At 36.8% G+C, this 19139-nt stretch overlaps 1 protein-coding gene across 1 annotated transcript in view; it reads left to right on the forward strand.

Annotated features, from left to right (window-relative positions):
- Positions 1 to 19139, forward strand: part of ISPD (isoprenoid synthase domain containing) — a 129602-nt gene that overhangs the window by 46417 nt on the left and 64046 nt on the right. Inside the window, exon 5 of the mRNA XM_026077098.1 lies at positions 6266 to 6311. Within this exon, the coding sequence (XP_025932883.1) occupies positions 6266 to 6311 (46 nt within the window). The remainder of the gene's footprint in view (positions 1 to 6265; positions 6312 to 19139) is intronic.

Raw genomic sequence — 19139 nt, forward strand, 5'->3', positions numbered from 1 at the left:
GCATGTATTTGGAACTAGGAAGACAAACCATGTACTTAAATAATCAGAGAATTTGTAAAAAAAGTACTGATCTATGATCTATAAAACTAAGTGAAATTTGCTTTCCCCTACTTCCTCAATATCCCTTGCCTAATTTCCTCCACCTTTTCTTTGAGGACATCACTTTTTCTCTGATGCCAAATATCTGGCTAGCAACAATCTCATTTTAGAACAGTTCATTATTCAGTAACACTAGAAAGTTTAAGACCTCTTCAATCATTTTTTTTCTTTTTTTTATACATCATTCACCTTTTTTGATAACGACTGTACATTTTTAATGACTGCCAAGCTGGTGTGGATTCAGGTGCCAAAGAATATGTTCCCACTGCTTAAAAATATCTCATTTCATTGTTTTGGTTTGTGGGGCATTGTTCGTTCTTAGTGGCTGTTGTCATGACTTTTTTTTTTCATTATTTTTTGATTCATAAGCACATTGAAGGGTCTGGAAACAGCTCAAATCACTTCATTTGCCTTTGACAGTAAATTTCTTCTAATGGGGTGTGATTTCTAATAATGTGACAATAAATCTTACACAGGTGATTTTCTCAATCTGTAGTGCAAACTTCCTTTGTAATTCAGCAACAAAATTTACTTATGCATTGGGTGCACACAGCAGCTTCTTTCAGTATCTTTCTGAGGAGAAAATATATCTGAAACAATCTTTATTGTCTGTTTTCCTATTTAACCTTTTATGGGACAGATTCTGTCATGGATATTTGTATTGCATCGCTTATTGTATAGTTCCATTGTTCTCATTGCAGAACATGATACTCACATGAAGGGTAACAAAACATACCCTTTAGTTCTTTGTTTACTATCTGTAGCTACTACTGATGCCCAGCAGATGAAAAGTAGTCTTTTCACCTGGAATCACAGAATAATTTAGGCTGAAAGAAATCTCTGCATGTCCTCTGGTCCAACCACCTATCAGATTAGGTTAATTGCATTGTCTAGAGCCTGGTCCAGTTGAGTTCTGCGTATCTCCAGGAATGGAGATTCCACAAACTCTCTGGAAAACTATTCCAGTGCTTTTCCACCTTTACTGAGGAGATGTTTTTCCTAATATCTAATCGACATTTCCCTTGCTTCCTTTTACACTGGGAAAGGATGAGAGGGCAACAGAGACACTGCTGAGAGGAGTCTGGCCTAATTTTCTCTGTAACTACTAAGTGTGTCTGTGTGTCTGCCCTTGTTCAACCCAAAGAATAGAAGACTAAGCCAAGTTTTCTCTCACCATCTCAGTGATCTTCTGCTGGACTCACTCCAGTTTGTTAGTGGCTTATACTAGGGAGAAGTATTCTCCTTCCAAACTGGAAGAAGTACTCAGATGTGGTCTCAGAAGCACCAAATAGAATCACAGAAGGGTTGAGGGTTGGAAGGGACCTCTGGAGATCATCTAGTCCAACCCCCCTGCTCAAACAGGGTCACCTAGAGCACGTTTCCAGGAATTTTGTCCAGACAGTTCTTGAATATCTCCAAGGAAAGAGACTCCACAACCTCTCTGGGCAACCTGTTCCAGTGCTCTGTCACCCTCACAGTAAAGAAGTTTTTTCTCATGTTCAGATGGAACTGCCTGTGTTTTGGTTTGTGCCCGTTGCCTCGTGTCCTGTCGCTCGGCACCACTGAAAAGAGTCTGGCTCCATCCTCTTGACACCCTCCCTTCAGATACTTATACACATTGATAAGATCTCCTCTCAGCCTTCTCTTCTCCAGGCTAAACAGGCCCAGCTCTCTCAGCCTTTCCTCATAAGAGAGATGCTCCAGTCCCCTAATCATCTTAGTAGCCCTTCGCTGGACTTGCTCCAGTAGYGCCACATCCCTCTTGTACTGGGGAGCCCAGAACTGGACACAGTACTCCAGATGCAGCCTCACCAGGGCTGAGTAGAGGAGGAGAATCACCTCCCTCGACCTGCTGGCAACACTCTTCCTGATGCAGGAACCCAGGATACCATTGGCCTTCTTGGCCACAAGGGCACATTGCTGACACATGCTTAACTTGGTGTCCACCAGCACTCCCAGGTCCTTCTCKGCAGAGCTGCTTTCCAGCAGGTCAGCCCCCAACCTGTACTGGTGCATGGGGTTATTCTTCCCCAGGTGCAGGACCCTGCACTTGCCTTTGTTGAACTTCAGGAGGTTCCTCTCCACCCACCTCTCCAGCCTGTCCAGGTCTCTCTGAATGGCAGCACAGCCCTCTGGTGTATCAACCACTCCTTCCAGGCAACTCCAACAACTATTTCTATGTTTAGCTTAGTCATTTGATTAAAAAAACAAAACAAAACAGAAAAAAGCAACAAAAGAACTGTAATCATCTGGGTAAAAAATGTAGYGCTCTCTACTGCAAACTTTGCTTATTCTTTCTGCCATTGTGATTTTTGCATCTTTACATGGGCAGCAGGAATGGAGAGTGCCTTCATATTTTCTGTTAGGGAGTGATGGTTAAAATTTTCTTCTAGGGCTATTTTGGATGGATTTGAATTGTGTCCAGCTGGGGCGAGCCTCTAGGAAATGCAAGTTTCCTATGTTTAGTGAATAGTCTAACCACTAGGCTATAATACAAAAACTTGATAGTGATACTGACATGTAGCACACCTTTAAAATGGTGGATTTTTGCTTTATTTTCTGTTATTCCTTTAAAGAAAACTGTTTTTTTTAAAGGAAAAACTAATTATTGAAATGCACAAAAACAGCTAATGGGAGATGAACTTAGTTTTGGTATATTAGTTTTTTGTTATGTAGCTCCTGGGATCTGCTGTCATAGTAGAGTTTCATATTTATTTTTATGATTCTTTGCTATTTCCATATCACTGACAGGCACAGAAAGGAAAAAGTTCTACTTTAAGAACAGTTCAAAAGATTTTTATTTTTTTCACAGTGGCTTGAAAATAATATTTCCTTCTTTAAAGTATTGAACATTCTATACCTGAAAAAAATCAGTGAGCCATATGTTAATTAGCAATGTGTTTTCCTTTCCTTCCTCATTTTGTGAATTCATCCTATTATGTGTAGATGTTTATGATATAAGGAAAATGTGTTTTGTTTTCAGAAAAATAAAGTAGTTGCAGAAACTGACTACCTTTAATGAAGCAGCTGAGCAGAGAATATGACATCTACAGAGTGCAGTTTTATTTGTTGTTATCCGCATCATTCCCTTAGATGCTAAGGTCCGGTATTGCTCACTGTGAAGAATGTCAGTTCATATCTTTTTACAAATGTTGTTAAAATGCTGAACTCAAAATCAAGGAAACGAGACCTATAATATTGTTATTGATATGAAATTAGAAGTAGAGCAGCACAGGTATTCAGAAAAGGAAGCAATTGTGTTGATTAACCTCGAGAGTTGAGTAAATCAAATTAGTACTATAGATTATCAATGTTTATCATTAAACTGAAGTTTTTTTCTTTCATGGTTGCCTGCCTTTTGAATAAGTCTTATTTAAACTGTGGTAACACCTCCTACTCAACATGAGAAAATCCACATAAGAGGGTTATGAATATCCATACCATAAGAGAAACTTTGTTTGGATTTAGTGTCTTATTCAACATCAAGAGAGATGGAGAGAATCCATCCCTCCCTGACTGATATGTGGCAGCCACCTGTGGTGGCTTGCAGTTTTGTTTTGTTTTTTTTCTCTTTATCCAGTTTACTATTTTCATAAAGCTTACAGGAGCTTGTATCTGAAATTTCTAACCCTCTGTCAAAATAGGTTGAAATTAGTATATAGGCTCAAAGATTATGAAGGAAATGTATATGGATGGTGTGATGTTGTCTCACATTATTTATTTCTCTAGGAAATCAACCTAAAAAGTTTTTTCTGATATCTGGCTCTGAATCTCAGAACTGATTTTAAGAATTAAAGATTAAAAAGGAAGCCTTATGTGCTGGGTACCTGTTCTCTCCTTCCACCAAGGAAGAATCTTTAAGAGAATACTGCTAAGTAGAGATTTGACATCTTATTTGCTAAAAGTTCTAAATGACAAATTATGACCCCCTTTGTTCTCTCAGGAATACAACACAGGATATTTTAACAAATAATTATCTGAAGTGTTCTTTGGGGTTCTGATAATTTGTGGAACTTTTCTTTTCAGACACCTGCCAGTGTGGGTATTCTCAATACTCATCCTCACAGCCGTGATTTCGTTTGTAGTGTTTTAAAAATGATAGAAAGTGTGCAAACATCCACCAGTTAAAGCAAAAGGAGAAATAGGAGAGGAAAAAAAAAAAAAAAAGATACTTGAGGCAATAGCTGTGTTCATCAAATTTTCAGTGCTTTGCAGTCTTTTGGAATCATCAGGGTGGAAGCTGGGACCATAGAAAAAGGTTGAAAAAGTATATCCTGCTAACAAAAGTCTTTTGGCTAGTGAACTATCTCAGATGCAGAGAGAAAACGGCAATGATAAAGTATTTGAGAACAAAAGTATCAGTGCATAAGCTTAATGTTATGAAATCACTGTCCTTGCACGTGCAGAGAATCGCAGCTTTCTTAAAGTTGGTAGCTGAGTGCTCTTCCCTTAAAATGCATAAGTATGTTTTTGTCTGTATTGGGGCATGCTGCACATTCACGAATGTGAAGCCTTCTGTAGTGGCCAAAGTTAGATATAGGTACTGTTCAGTGAAAAAGCCCCTGAGCAAGTGTGCATGAAAAACCTGTGTAACCACCACAGTAGATAACACATCTTGAAGCCTGAGCTTATTTTATGAAGTAACATCTTTTTAAAATCAGAATATTTAAAAATATTTTTGTGCCTCAAAGGACCCTGAACCTATGAATACACAAGACCACTTTTCACAGATCAAAGATAGTCTTGTTTCTTGAAAGGTGTTTAGGTGGTAATATGTCATAGGTTTGCTGAAAGTTCAGTATAGAAGCCTTGTAGAAACAGGTAATTAGAAAGAAATTTTGCAACAAAGTTGGTCCTCAGTATTCATTCATCCCTAAAATTAAATGCAAGTCATTGATTTTGCTTAACAGCATGTAAACTTAGTCAGCTGCACTTTCTGAGGCTTGGTTCTTTCTCTGGCTTTCCCTCCTGCAGGACAAACTATAGATATAAGCTAATTTTTAAAGAATCTTTCCTAGGAGAAAGGATTGATGAGAAAGGCAAAATTATTCATCTGTATGTGACTACAATAGAAAACTTAATTTGAGATGGAAAGGAAAGCAGTAATTAGAATCCTTATGTTAAAATCAAGTAATCAGTTACTTGGAGACTAAAAATACTAATATGTAAAATAACATGCTTCTACTGTAAGATTTACTTTGCAAGACTAAAGCTTTTGGAATACTRTTCATTCCATTTCCAAAACGTGACAGAAAAAAGTTATTCAGAACAGAATAGAGAATATTTATGTAGAAACAAATGCAGAAAATCCAGTAATGTTTTATTTAATGTAGAAAGAAGTTGTAGCAGCAGCAAAGACAAATATTTGGTAGTTATCAGCTTATGTCACTGCACATCGTTGCAAAACAGCAAGTTTGAAGGACATAACTAGCAAAGGCTGTTAGTGTTTTGGCTATTTTTTGTTTTATGTTGTTTTTGTACAAAGACTAATACTGTGATTGTCAACCACTGTGATGGTACACAGGCAAATACAAAAGATGTTTCCTAAAAGTACCGAGTAAATATTCAGCAGCTTATTGTCAATTTAACTTGATTTAATGTATTTGAGAAGATCTTGGTGGTGGTTAACTCTCTGAATACTCATACAAAGTCTGCTACAGTTCTCTAGACTGATTCTCTCTGATTTAGCTGGTCTGTCATTAACAATAATAGTCTTACACTGCTTGAATAATTGCACCTATATTAGTACTAGAAATAACTAGGCTTCTCCCTGGTTGTGGTTATCACAATTTCTTTCAAAGATTAATCTTTCTCATGATAAATTTAGAGTAAAAATACAGTTTCTTAAGAAATTATGAAAATGGGTGTGTAAAAATAGGTATGATATATTTTTAAATGATCATTTAAAGGGTTAAAAATAGGTTTAAAATGAGTTCTATGCAGATCTAAGTATTTAAAAAAAAAAAAAAATTCTCTGGAGTCACCAGTAATTTCTGCAACTTCTTTTCTCATGACTTGCCTGTGATATTTTACCATGATTAAGAAATTGACAATATCATTTGTTTATGGTATTTCAAATGTAAAGAATTGCCTTCAGGGCATTGTTTTATTGGTTTTACATTCCTTCCTGCTGTGTAAAATCTAATGAGGTTTATCTGTCCTTTAGGTGACCTACAAGCGGGATCTGTATGCAGCTGAATCGATTATTAAGGGTATGTGTTCATCCTTGCGGCTGTCAGTTTGCATATTCCTGAGTGTAATTTAAAATTTTGTGTGCCGTTGTTTTAAATGCCTTTAAGAAAAGTTTTATGATGACTAAACTGTGCTTAGGCAAGTTGTTTTAACTTGTTTTCTGGGATACTTATTTTATATTATGCATTATTTATCTATATTATTTACTATACTGCTCTTAGAAAAGAAAACCTTATAAAAAGCTGTGTATGTTCCAGAGTCAAATAGAGATTAATTTGAATGGCTTTATAATGAATAAACACATTCTTGATTCTTAGTTCCAGTTCAATTCTGAATATGTTGCAGCTTTCTAATCTAAGTAGTAGACCGAAAAGCATATATTAACTTTTAAGGGCTCTTCACCTTATTATATGCAGTGGTTTGTTACCTAAATTGATATAGCAATGATACATTGAAGTATTCAATTAGTTTATAAATACTTTGTTGAACTGTTTTTTAACCTTTTCCTATACCAACATGGTGGTTTAATAGCAGTCTGATAAGAAATGATCTGGAAGGAAATAAGTCTTAAGTACCATATGTTGAACACTCTGATGGTTATTCTAAAATGACTCCTTATTGAGAACTGAGAGATAAAAGCCCAGAAACATATGAGTAGAAAGGGACTTTTCTTTGGGTTAAAAATATCTTTTCAGGGAAAAGAGTTTATGTGGTTCCTGTTTAAGAAAAACAGAGCAAAAAACATGTTCTATTAGAGCACTGTTGAGTGACTGTTGTTAACTGTTCACTTTAGTGGTTCATTTGTTGTTACAAGATTCAGTATCAGTTTAGCTTCTCACTTGGATAAATTAGTCCATGCTGAGCTCAGCACTGTCATGCTAGACAAGCTAGCTAGCGTAAACATAGCTCAGATCTTGCTGTGGTATGCTGCACACTTCTGTGCTTCTCTGGAATTGTTTTCAGACCTAATTCTCATAGTTTGAGATATAGAATTGCAGGAGTGCAACTAGTTTGAAACTTCCAGTTGTTACAGTGAACAAATATTGCATATTATAATATATGAATTGCTAAAACTACATTACTGAGTCTTTCGGTAGCCTGTCATGAAGATAGGATCCTGGAAACCTCAAGAAGTTCTTCTTAATAAGAGTTTGGCTTTTGTCTCCATAGATGGCAGCCTGAAATTCCTGAAAATCTTGTTTTGAGTAGGATTCTTAGAGGTTCCCAGACAAGAAGGTGATCAGGAATAGTCAGCAAGGATTTATGAAAGGGAAACCATACCTGACCAAGCTTTCTACAATGAAATGTCTAGCTCAGTAGATGAGGGGAGAGCAGTGGATATTGCTTATCTTGATTTCAGCAAGGCCTTCAAAATTGCCTCCCATAAAATTCTCATTGATAGGCTGATCAAGTACAGACTAGGAAAGTGGACAGTGAGCTGGATTAAAAACTGGCTGAACTGCTGGCCTCAAAGGATTGTGATATGCAGCACAAAGTCCAGTCACTAGTGGTGTACCCCAGGGGTCGATACTGGGGCCAGTGCTCTTTAACATCTTCATGAATGACCTGGCTGATGGGACAGTGCACCCTCAGCAAGTCTGCAGATGATATAAAATTGGGAGGAGTGGTTAATACGCCAGATGGTTGTGCTGCTATCCGGGGGGGTCTTGACAGCCTGGAACAATGGGCCGAAAGGGACATCATGAAGTTCAACAGGGGCAAGTGCAAAGTCCTGCCTGCCCCTGGGGAAGAATAACCTTAGGCATCAGTACAAGCTGGGGGCCAACTGGCTGGAAAGCAGCCTTGCAGAAAAGGACCTGGGGGTTCTGATGGACAAGAAGTTGACCATGAACCAGCAATGTGCCCTTGCAGCAAAGGTGGCCAACGGTGTCTTGGGCTGCATCAGGTTGAAGGAGATGATCCTTCCCCTCTGTTCAGCACTGGTGAAGCCACATCTGGAGTGCTGGGTCCAGCTCTGGACTCCCCAGGACAAGAGAGACATGGACATACTGGAGCAAGTACAGCAAAGGTCACAAAAGACATTATGGATCTGGAGCATCTGACATACCCTTGTACCTTCAGAGGCTGAGAGAGCTCGGATTGTTTAGCCTGAGGACGAGAAGGCTCAGGAGGATCTTATCAATGTATATGAATACATGATGGAGGGAGTAAAGAAGATGGAGCCAGACTCTTCTCGGTGGTATCCAGTAAATGGGTACAAACTGAAACACAGGAAATTCTATTTGAACACCTGGAAAGCCTGGAAATTCTTAGGGTTCTCAGGTTTTCTATCACAAAGCTGGGAGACTAGAAGGGAGACTGTCCTTAATTTCTTAGGAATAATTCATTCAGCTGAGACTGTCAATATACATACCTTGAAACCTAGGAGCTATGAATACCATGTTTAGTCAGCAATTACTGAATTACTTTAATTAATTATTACTGCATTAATATTTTCTGAATAGTATTTTTAACTTTTTCTAGCTTATGGGAAGTTTTGAAAATGGGGGGTCTGGTCTGACTTGAACTAGGAAAAAAATTTCAAAATATATAGTTTTCCTAATTTGTCCACTTTTTTTTGGACGGTTATAGACCCTATTGGATGTTTACAAACTTCATGCAAGCAGAATTCTTTCTGCCATTAACAATTTTTCCCAAATAAGATCTAGATAAGAAGTTCTTGATTTAACTCTATCATTATCAAAGTAGTTAATTATTGATGTTCTCAAATTCATGTTTCTTGGAAAAGTTCATAGTATTTTCATTTAATTTTAGATGATCTTTCCTTGGATAAAACAGTTCAGCTTGAATATAAATTTTAAAAGCTCATATATTGTTGTTATGCTTGTCATGTGAGCAAAATGACTGACATGATAAAAAAACAATAGCTAATAGAATACACATCAGTGATGTCGTGTTACAGTGTGATTCAAAATCAAGCAATGATTTTATCTCCTTAATGATGAATAGGGACCTGAATTAATACTTTACCCTAAATGACAGTTCAAGATAAAAAAGGGAAGTTTGCAATCTTTGAGAAGTGCAAATTAATTTTTTTTCTAGTCTAAATATAGATCCCGTTCCACTGGTCATTATGCATGTCCTTAACTAATCATCTGACTTGAGCTTAACTGATGATCTGCTTTGTCCCATTGATTTAACTTCTGTGTTTATAATCAACTAAATACATAGCTTTTTGCAGAGTCAGCACCAAACTAGAATGGTAGTTTAATTTTTAAAATATCTTCTGGGACCCATCAGAATCCAGTTTATTTCATCTAGCAATATGCAGATCTGGCAATACCTCCATAATAGGAGTTCTCACTGAATTCCCAATTCTAAAATAGTGGACTCTTGCTTTAACAGTACAGATTCCTTCCAAATTTGAAGTATTATCTGTAACTTTAAGTATTACGTATAAAGGAGAGACTTTCAAAAAACAGTTCCTTCTGGTGGTAATGTTAATAAGGAAATGCATAAACCTGATACAGCCATCTAGATGTGCTGTTTTGTAACAATAATTATATTTTCTGTAAAAAGAATCAACATACTTCTGTCATTCAAGCTCACTGAGGCCAGTCGTGCCAGTATAAAATGATGTAAATGTGAAGAGTCAACTTGGAAAAACGGAGAAGCAGCCGCTGCAAAACGGTGACAGTAGCCATGCAGCGTTTCTCTCTAGGCTTTCGCTAACAGCCTCTGGAGAGAAGAACGGTCTTCTGCTGATTCTGACCAGTCTAGAGATGTGAACTTGGCTAGCAGACATCCCCAGTGAACTAGTGTGCTATTGTGTCTGGCTGGAGACCCACGTAGTTGTGGATGTTCAGATACTGTGCTGCCAAGAGACATCCTCAGGGATAGTTTTTTTGGATATCTTCCTCCTCTTTACTCTTCTTTTGAATGATGATGAGATGCCAGCAACTTCCAGAATGGCATATTTAAAGCTGAATACCTACCTTCCCGTGTGGAATTTACTGTCTTTTGTGTTGTTACAAGACCTCTCTTACTTCTTCTTGTCACTGGCTACTAGTCTGTCTGTAACCCTGCTGAGCATAGCTGGCAGCAATCTCTTTGTGCAGGTGCTTGGTTTGGCAGGCCTCAGCGAAACTGTATGGCTAGGACTTTCCTACCTGTATGGAGAGGAGGGTGCCTCTTCCTGACACTGCATGCAACTTTGGATACCATTGGTATTAACTGTGGGATGGTGCTATATTAATGTAAAAGAGAGGATGATAGTTCCTCTTTGTGACAAGTTTTTGAAGAGGACACCAGGACTGAGCAGCAGTATTGTGCACCATATAGTACAGCCCTGTATCACATAGTTCAGTGGATTCAGGCTCCAGGTGCAGGTCAGCCGGAGTGCCCGAAGCGGCAGTCCTGCACGATGCTGTAAAGCTGGATGCAAGATACCAACGCTCAGCATGTCAGCTGGCATGCTGTCAGGGTGCTCAGAAAGAGTCCCAAAAGCTAAATAAGGTGGACAGGCAGGGAGTTAGGTTATTGAGGGCACTGTTGAAGTTGCTCTGGCTCCCCACTACTGTTTAAGTCTTCACAACTGATTTCTTTATCAGTAAGTGATCACGTTGACTTTTCTGGATGCATATTTTATTGATGGATGAGCTTAGGAATGTGATGAAGAACACTTTATTTTATCTACAGTTAAATTTGTTAGTGAACCAAACTGTGGTTTCCTTCAACTTCAGACACTGCCAGTTATCTTTTCTCTTAACCTGTTTATTTCGACAGAAAATCAATTTAAACTATATTAAAAATATTTGTTTTGATGAGTCATTCAGCTAAATGTTCACTTTGTGGTTATAAACAGTGGGGTTTTTTGTTTTTTGGGTTTTTTTTCCTTTGAGTTAGGAGCTTAATTTAACTGATCTTTAAATACTTAATTTTTTATGCTAGAATATTAAGATTATACTTGTGCCTGTGGACAGTTTTGCTTACGAACTCCTGGTTCACTTTTCCATGTTACTTTGCTATTATTTCTGAGGTTCTATTGCATTTGTGTAGTTTCTTCATGTATTAAATTGCAATTATGTAATTAATCAAATTAAATACAAGAAAAATGATTATGGCAATAAAATTATGTTTGAAAAAAAATGCAATTCTTCATCTGATTGTAACTGTGAGACTGTCTTTAGTCAGCTACATTAGAAATGTAATTCCACATAAGTAACAAGTCCCAACTCTTTCATAGAAACACAGCTAGATTTTTATCTACTGACCTAATGAGATTTAACAGATAAATTTCAGCTTGCTAAATTTGACTCGGATATAGGTAAGAAAAACATACGTGCATACATACGCGTGTGTGTGTATATCACTCATACACAAGGCAATGCAAAGAAACACTTCATAATGTAAAAAGACTAATGAGTTTTTAATCTTCTGAGACTGTTTTCTTAAAACATGACTTATTAATTTGCTTACTTCCTCAAGTCTTTCTTTTACAACTGTATTATGAAAGTCTCAGAATCCTAGCATCATTTGTTTTTATAAATAGTATGTTTAATGCTTTTCTTTACTTCAGCAGGTATGAACTTGTAGAGTATGCAGACAAGGTGGCACATGCCTATTTTTAATAGTCTCGAAGTAAGAAAACATTGTTTTACAATAAGGGTGACTCATCTAGAAATGTAGTTAAGATCTTGCTAATACAAAACATCCTAAAAAATTTCCATTAAGACTATTGCCCTCAGGGTAAGTATCTTTGAACTTTAGTTCAAAGATGTAAACTTCAAATGTAACTTCCCAGTAGAACTCTGTAATTTAGAGTTTGACTCTTTCTCTGTTTTTCTACCTCTTTTTTAAGGGCCCTCCTTCTGCAACTATTTCACTTGAGTGTGCACATGCAGATTGGACACTTTGCCCTCATATTTGGCTAAATAAGTATCTGCTTATCTAGATGTATATAAAATTCTCTGTTTTGCAGGTGCAAAAAAGACATGTAGTTGTCATCTTTGCAATGCATTGTAATACATTCAAACTCTGTTTATAACTGTTGGGTGCTAATTACCATCGTTTGTGTTATAAGAAGAACCCACATGACTTTATAAAAACACTTAAAGGACAAATAGCAAAAGATTTACTAGTGGAAAGAAGAGGGTAGGCTGCAATTTCATGGGCACATTAAAGTACTCTTTAACTTGTGGCTGTTCTCTACTAATGAGGCAATGAATGGCAGATGGGGGAAGTACTGTTCATAATAGTTATTGTCAGATGAAAACAACCCTCTTCCTTGTCTTCTACCACAAAATATTCCACTTATATGCTGATATTGGTAGGGGCAATGTCAAGTTTGACTTTTGTTTTTTGTGACYACAGAGAAATGTGGAATGGGTAAACAAAGATTTGTTAGATATTTTTGGTTACCTGTGTTGTATCAATAACAATTTCAACTCATTCTCTTAAGTATGAATGAGTTAGATACTTGGCAATAGTTATTTCATTTTTCTTCTCTTTACAGTGGTAGAAACAACTCTGTTGGAAGATAGTAAGAGTGCCAGGGAGAACTGTACTGAATTTCCAGGGCCACTATTCTAGCCAGCAGCATTTTCTAGCCAGTATAATGTAGAAATTGAAAATTGTTTTCTCATAAATTAATTTGTTATTTTAAATTCACTGCAAACTTGTGAACAGATAAGTATTTGATGAATAAGGTATACTTCCAAAAAAGTAGGAATTTTAATGATAGACCAGAAATGCCATGATGTGTAAATACATTTACAAAAGGAAGTGTATGTTTATACATATATGTGCAATTGAAAGAAAAAATTTACTTCTGTAGGCTAACACCTATTTGCCATTCAGAGGCATTTTTATTGGTCTGGTATTAATTCTGTAGGATATGATATTTATGATCTTTAGTCAAACAAAAATATTATAATTGCTGTTTGTTTGTGGCATGCTCTATAGGGTAAACTTTAAGCTAGTTATGGCAGTACACTTAATATATTTATTTAACTAGAGTAATTCTATAGACATATACATGTTTTAATCTATAATTTTGGGTGTGATCAGGGTCTAATCTAAGGTGAAGACCATAACAGAAGAACATAAGAACAGCATAACCATAAGTACTGAATAATGATCTGACCTACAACAATTGTGTTGTAATACTTTCAGTGTATGAAAGAAGGGCATAGAAGGTAGTCAGGTTAAAAATTAATTTTCAGTTTTAACCTAAATAATTTTTTTTGTTTGAAGATATTTTTGTCTTTTTTAGTTAAAGGTGTATTTTCTCCTTTTTAATTTTCAAAAACTTCAAATGTTTAAGTCTCCAAGCTGGAATTTCTGTGTTTATTTTGCAGTTCCAAAGGTTTTACAAAATACTTCTTGAAGATATTTTGTTTATTGCTTCACTGTTGACAAAAATAGAGACTATGTAGATCTTTTTTACTAAACTTTAAAAAAGAATCTGCTGAAATCTACCTACCCTGGTGAATTAGAATAATCTTAAATACCTAACATGCTGCATTATAGTCTTATAACTACAGATTTTCTTAATATCAGTGTGTCTATGGCAGAGAAACCAGGAAGCCTGCATCTCACATAGCTGAGGATTTAGCTAATACAAGCAAAACTCACTTTAAATGCATGACCTTTTAATGACATCTTTGCAGGCCTGCTAGAGAAGGGGAATTTTCATTTCTGAGGTGTGTTAATGTTGCTGTATAAATGCAGGTGTGTGTGCGTGAATTCTTCCTTTATTGTCACTAGCTATTAGAAGAATGTGGGAGTGTAACAGTCATTTCTTGCAGATTAAAAACCAAAGAAACAAAAAAAACATACTCAAATTTTATCCCTTATAAATTCATACAGGTTACTTTCGATGCTGCAAAATTTTCATGTGAAAGTAAGTCAGTACATTACATTGTTTTAGAAGCTAATGTCAGGAAATCTTTCATTTTAGCCAGGAAAGTCTTGTCTAAGGAAAAAACACTAAGATATAATTGAATATGAAAGAAATTAATGTTTAACAATAATGGGGGGAGAAACCTGTAGAAAGTGCTCAGAGTGGTATTAAAGGATAATGAATAGTAAAATTGGCAAGTACCTCCCCAAATTTCATCAGACAGAAAAGGGAATTTCATTTCTATGAAAATTTTGAAAAGTTGGGACACATCTAAGTAAATGTAGACATTAAATGACATTAAATATTTATACCTTAAGCTAGTAACTGATGGGTCCCATTACAGCTGGTGGAGGTTTAGTCAAGATCATCTGTGGAGTCCAGGGAACAATTAGTCTTGTCCAAAAGTGAAAAACTAAAATATGTCAGTTAAATTGTTTCCTTAAGAGTGCCTGTTTGTTGGCTACAGGGAACCTAGTGTGAGTAGCTTTAGGTGTAGGAAGGAAGGAAGAATCCCACTAGAAAATCTTTTCTTTGCTGCTTGATACAGCATTAAGGATTCTACTAGAGAGAGAGAGAGAGAGGCTTAATGGAACCAGTTGTGAAATCTTACCAGCTTTATCTTTAATCAAGAAAATTCCTACTGCTTTTCTGATAGAGAAATTCAATGTTTGGCCTCACACAGTTTGGCAGTGTTAATGGCTTTTAGCTATTTTTAGTTTTATGGGAAAATATGCTCTGAGTACATTAAATGTGGTGCAGTGTTGGGAGGGTTACTCCATAATCAGGGACAGCTGAGAAGAAGTCAAGAGTAAATGGGAGACAGGTGCTGGGAAGAGGTGGTTTCCAGGAAAATAAGAAGTTTAAAATAAATAGAGGAAGGGGAAGCCAAAGCAAGAGAGAGACTTTGGTAGGTAATATAATAGTGATAAACCAAAGGATGGGTTAGATGAAGAGGAGAGAGGAAAGAAAAGTAGAACAGAGGCGATGAGGCAGAGGAGGAGTAGGCCTCATCACAAAGGTATAGCTAGCATGTTCAGTGTTTCCTTTATATGCAGCTGGTATGTTATTCAAAACAACTTGTTTTACATCAAAATTTCCAGAAATTCCATCCCACTTGTTGAGATTCAAGCAAAACTTTTGACACTGTCTCCCACAATATGCTTGTATCCAGGTTAGGATCTACTGGAGCAAGTCCAGTGAAGGGATGCTAAGGTGATTAAGGGACTGGAGCATCTCTCGTATGAGGAAAGGCTGAGAGAGTTGGTCCTGTTCAGCCTGGAGAAGAGAAGGCTCAGGGGGGATCTTATCAATGTGTATAAGTATCTGAAGGGAGGGTGTCAAGAGGATGGGGCCAGACTCTTTTCAGTGGTGCCCAGCAATAGGACGAGAGCCAATGGGCACAAACTGAAACACGGGAAATTCCGTCTGAACATAAGGAAAAAACTGTGAAGTTGACTGAGCACTGAACAGGTTGCCCAGAGAGGTCATGGATTCTTTATCCTTTGAGATATTCAAAAACTGTCTAGACAGGGTGCTGGGCAACATGCTCTAGGTGACCCTGCTTGAGCAGGGGGGTTGGACTAGATGATCTCCAGAGGTCCCTTCCAACCTCAGCCATTCTGTGATTCTGTGATCACATTTTGGACAACTCAATGAGTAAAAGAACTGGTTGGATGGTTGGGATCAAAGGGTACTAGTTAATGTATTGTATTCTACCTGGCAGTCGGTAACAACTGGAGTAGTTCAGGGGTTTATACTGGGACCTCTTCTGTCTCACATCTTTATCAGTGACCTAAAGGTGATGGAGTGTATTGTCACCAAGCTGGTAGATGACACCAACCTGGGATGACCAGTCAATATATTCAAAGGCAGGACTGCTGTTCACAGGGACCTAGTCCAGCTGTAGAAATGGGCTGACAGGAACCTTATGAAATTCAACATGGACAATGCAAAGTCCTGCACCAGAAAGTAGTAACCCTTGCAACAGTACAGGTTGGGGGATGACTGAGTGGTGAGCAGCTCTGCTGAAAAGGACCAGGAAGTCTTGGTAGACAGCAAGTTGAACCTGAGCTAGCACTGTACCCAAGACAAGAAGAACATTGATAAACTGGAGCATGTTTATTGGATGGTCACCAAGATGGTTAGGGGCTGTGCCCTTTGAGAAGGGGCTGGGAAGCTAGCTTTGTTCAACCTGGAGAAGAGAAAGTTTAGGAAGCTAATAGCAGCTATAGAAGCTAATAACCTCCATACAGCCATACCTATTAGAGGTTGTCGATAGAACAGAACTAGGCTTTTCACAGTGGTGTATGGTGGGAGGACATTTCTTGTCAAAAAAGACAATTTTTTTTGTCCAAAAAACAAAAATCGGAACAAGTGAAGTTTCAATTCAATATAACAAATCTTTTATCATAAAAAAAGTCAAGCAATGGAAGAGGTTGCCTGGAGAGGTTGTGCAGTCTCCATTCTCAAAGGTTTTCAAGACCCAGCTGCATAAAGGGCTGAGCAACTTGGTCTGACCTCATAGCTGACCCTGCTTTAAGAAGGAGGTTAGACTAGAGACCTCCTGAGGTCCCTTCCAGCCTGAATGATCCTGTGAAAAACAAAATTTTGTTAGCCGAGTATTAGAATTGGCCATGATGTGTCATGAAATCTTATGGCTTTCCAGAATGAGTATCATTCACCTGACGCAAACTTCTGAAAACCAGGAATGAAGTTTTGCACACAGTTAGCTCTACCTTCAGTCAACAGAATTCATTGAACTACTGGGAGTTACTAACAAGCATTCCAGCTGCATTCACTGAATTCAGTTTAATTATGCTGAATGGTAGCTGGATCAGCTTATCAGAGCTGGGACACAGGCAATCTTAGAGAGAGAGAGAGAGTCTACTCTGTATTCCCTCCAATACAGGAAGTGTACAGACCATCTAAATTAACATACAGATTTTATGGCCACTTAGAAAAGTTAATATTTAAATTGAAAATGAGTTTTAACCCTCAATTAGAACAGAGCTGATGCTTTGCTATAATGGTTTTATAAACAAAGATTTCCCAAACCTCCCTTGTACATCTGATCATTTGAAAGTATGCAGTATCTTTTCAATGCATGTATTATCATTACTTTCATTTTTTTTCATACTTTATTAGGCTTTCCCCCTCCCACATTACATTCCTCCTCCAGTTTAAAAATATCTTTTCACAGTTCATCCTGCTTTCTTTTCTTCTTTCTTAAATCTAACCTGCAAATCTTGGTCACCTTTTTTGTAGACTTCTCACCTTTCTCATTTAGATTGCAAGAAGCAACTGCAAGGAAGAAATTTAAGGGGGACGGAGAGAGAAGTGAGATTGATTTTATAGTTGCAGCATTTGAACAGCCTCTTCTTCAGGCTACATTTGATCCTGCTTGTTGTTTACAGAGTTCTTTTTTTTAAAAAAAAAAACCACTAAGTCTAAGTTATGGTGCCTTTTTGGATTCCACAGCCTTCTTCCACATGTGTATTTTTGTAATAGCTCCACTCTGACCTTCTTCATTAAATTGTTTAGTTCCACAAATCTGAGTTCTTGAAATCTGATATGCCAGTCTGTTTCATTATGTACATCTATCCTGTATTTGCAATTTATCTGCATCCCTTCAGTACTAAATTCAAGTGGCTCTTGCTCTCTGATTTCAAACTATCCACCGGTTTCCATCTACTGATAAGAAACTAATTCAATATGGTTTCCCATTGACCCATTTTTTTAGACTGTAATAAAGTTATTCTGTATTAAGTAGAGGTCAACTTTGATGCATGTTCAGTATAATTTTTTGCCCAACAAATCTATGGGAATATAATTTCTTCCACAGTTGTGGTATTCTGTGATTTCCAGTCCTGTGAGAACTGGTCATGCATTTTTTGTCATTCTCACTTTCATCTGGCTGTGATGGTTTATAAGCAGATGTTTATTGTTTTCTCTTTCTTTTTTTCTTTCCCCTGTTCTTGCTAACTTAATACAAAGGAAGTTGCTACCATGCTTTTCATTATCACATTATAAATTTTGGACATCATAAATGTCCATGATTCATAGAATCATTCTAATCATCTTTTGGGATCCTCAGTGATTAATTCACTTTTCCTGATCACAAAAATTTCTTAGAAATCACAACCATCTTTCAATAATATTAACTCTGCAAGAGCTTTTAAATTAATTTTTAGGTCTGTATGTCTATTTTTGTAAAGAAGTCTTTGAGTTTATGATAAAAAGTGAGATGTTTACTTAAATAATCTTAAATACGTCTGATTGAACTTACCATTGGTATATAATTATTGAAAACCTTACCATATGCAACTAATATATATCTTTATATTCAGACTTGTTTGAGTAGTCAGGCCATATTTTTTATAATTTCTTTTACATCTTTCACTACCATTTTATGTTGTGGTGGTATTCTATATATTTTTGTCTCTTAAGCCTCATTGAAGTCTGCTTTAAATATAAAAACTTTGTTTTTTTGAAATATTTAGCTGCTTGCAGAATGGCTACCCTAAAGACAGCACAAATCTTATGTTTCAATATGCATACTAACAACATCTAAAGGATAACATTTTGAATTTGAAGCAAAAATTCCAGATTTGGGTTATTTTCATTTGTTTGCTTAAAGAAAGGAAAAGACTCGCTAATCTTGAAACTATAGTCAATACCAGGAGAAAATACTAATTCTTTGAAAAATTTGTTTTATAGAGCAGATCAAGCATCAATTTGAAAGTATTACTTTTGTTATCCACAAAAGATTGTCTTTTTTCCCACAGCACTGTAAGTTCTAATAAGTTTCCAGTTGCAAGACCTTTGTCCCTGACTCTCAACCCTTTCTGATACTGAGATGAACAGTTAGATCTCCTGTTTCCTTAAGTTCAGTACAGTTTTAGTTGCTACTATGTGGTATATATTGTGGGAAGGAGGATTTATGTTATCCAGTGTCTTCTGCTTATTTTTGCTTGCTCTGTAATAG

Source organism: Apteryx rowi, unplaced genomic scaffold (genome assembly GCF_003343035.1).
Source record: "Apteryx rowi isolate R43461 unplaced genomic scaffold, aptRow1 scaffold_449, whole genome shotgun sequence".
In the NCBI taxonomy this organism is placed as follows: domain Eukaryota; kingdom Metazoa; phylum Chordata; class Aves; order Apterygiformes; family Apterygidae; genus Apteryx; species Apteryx rowi.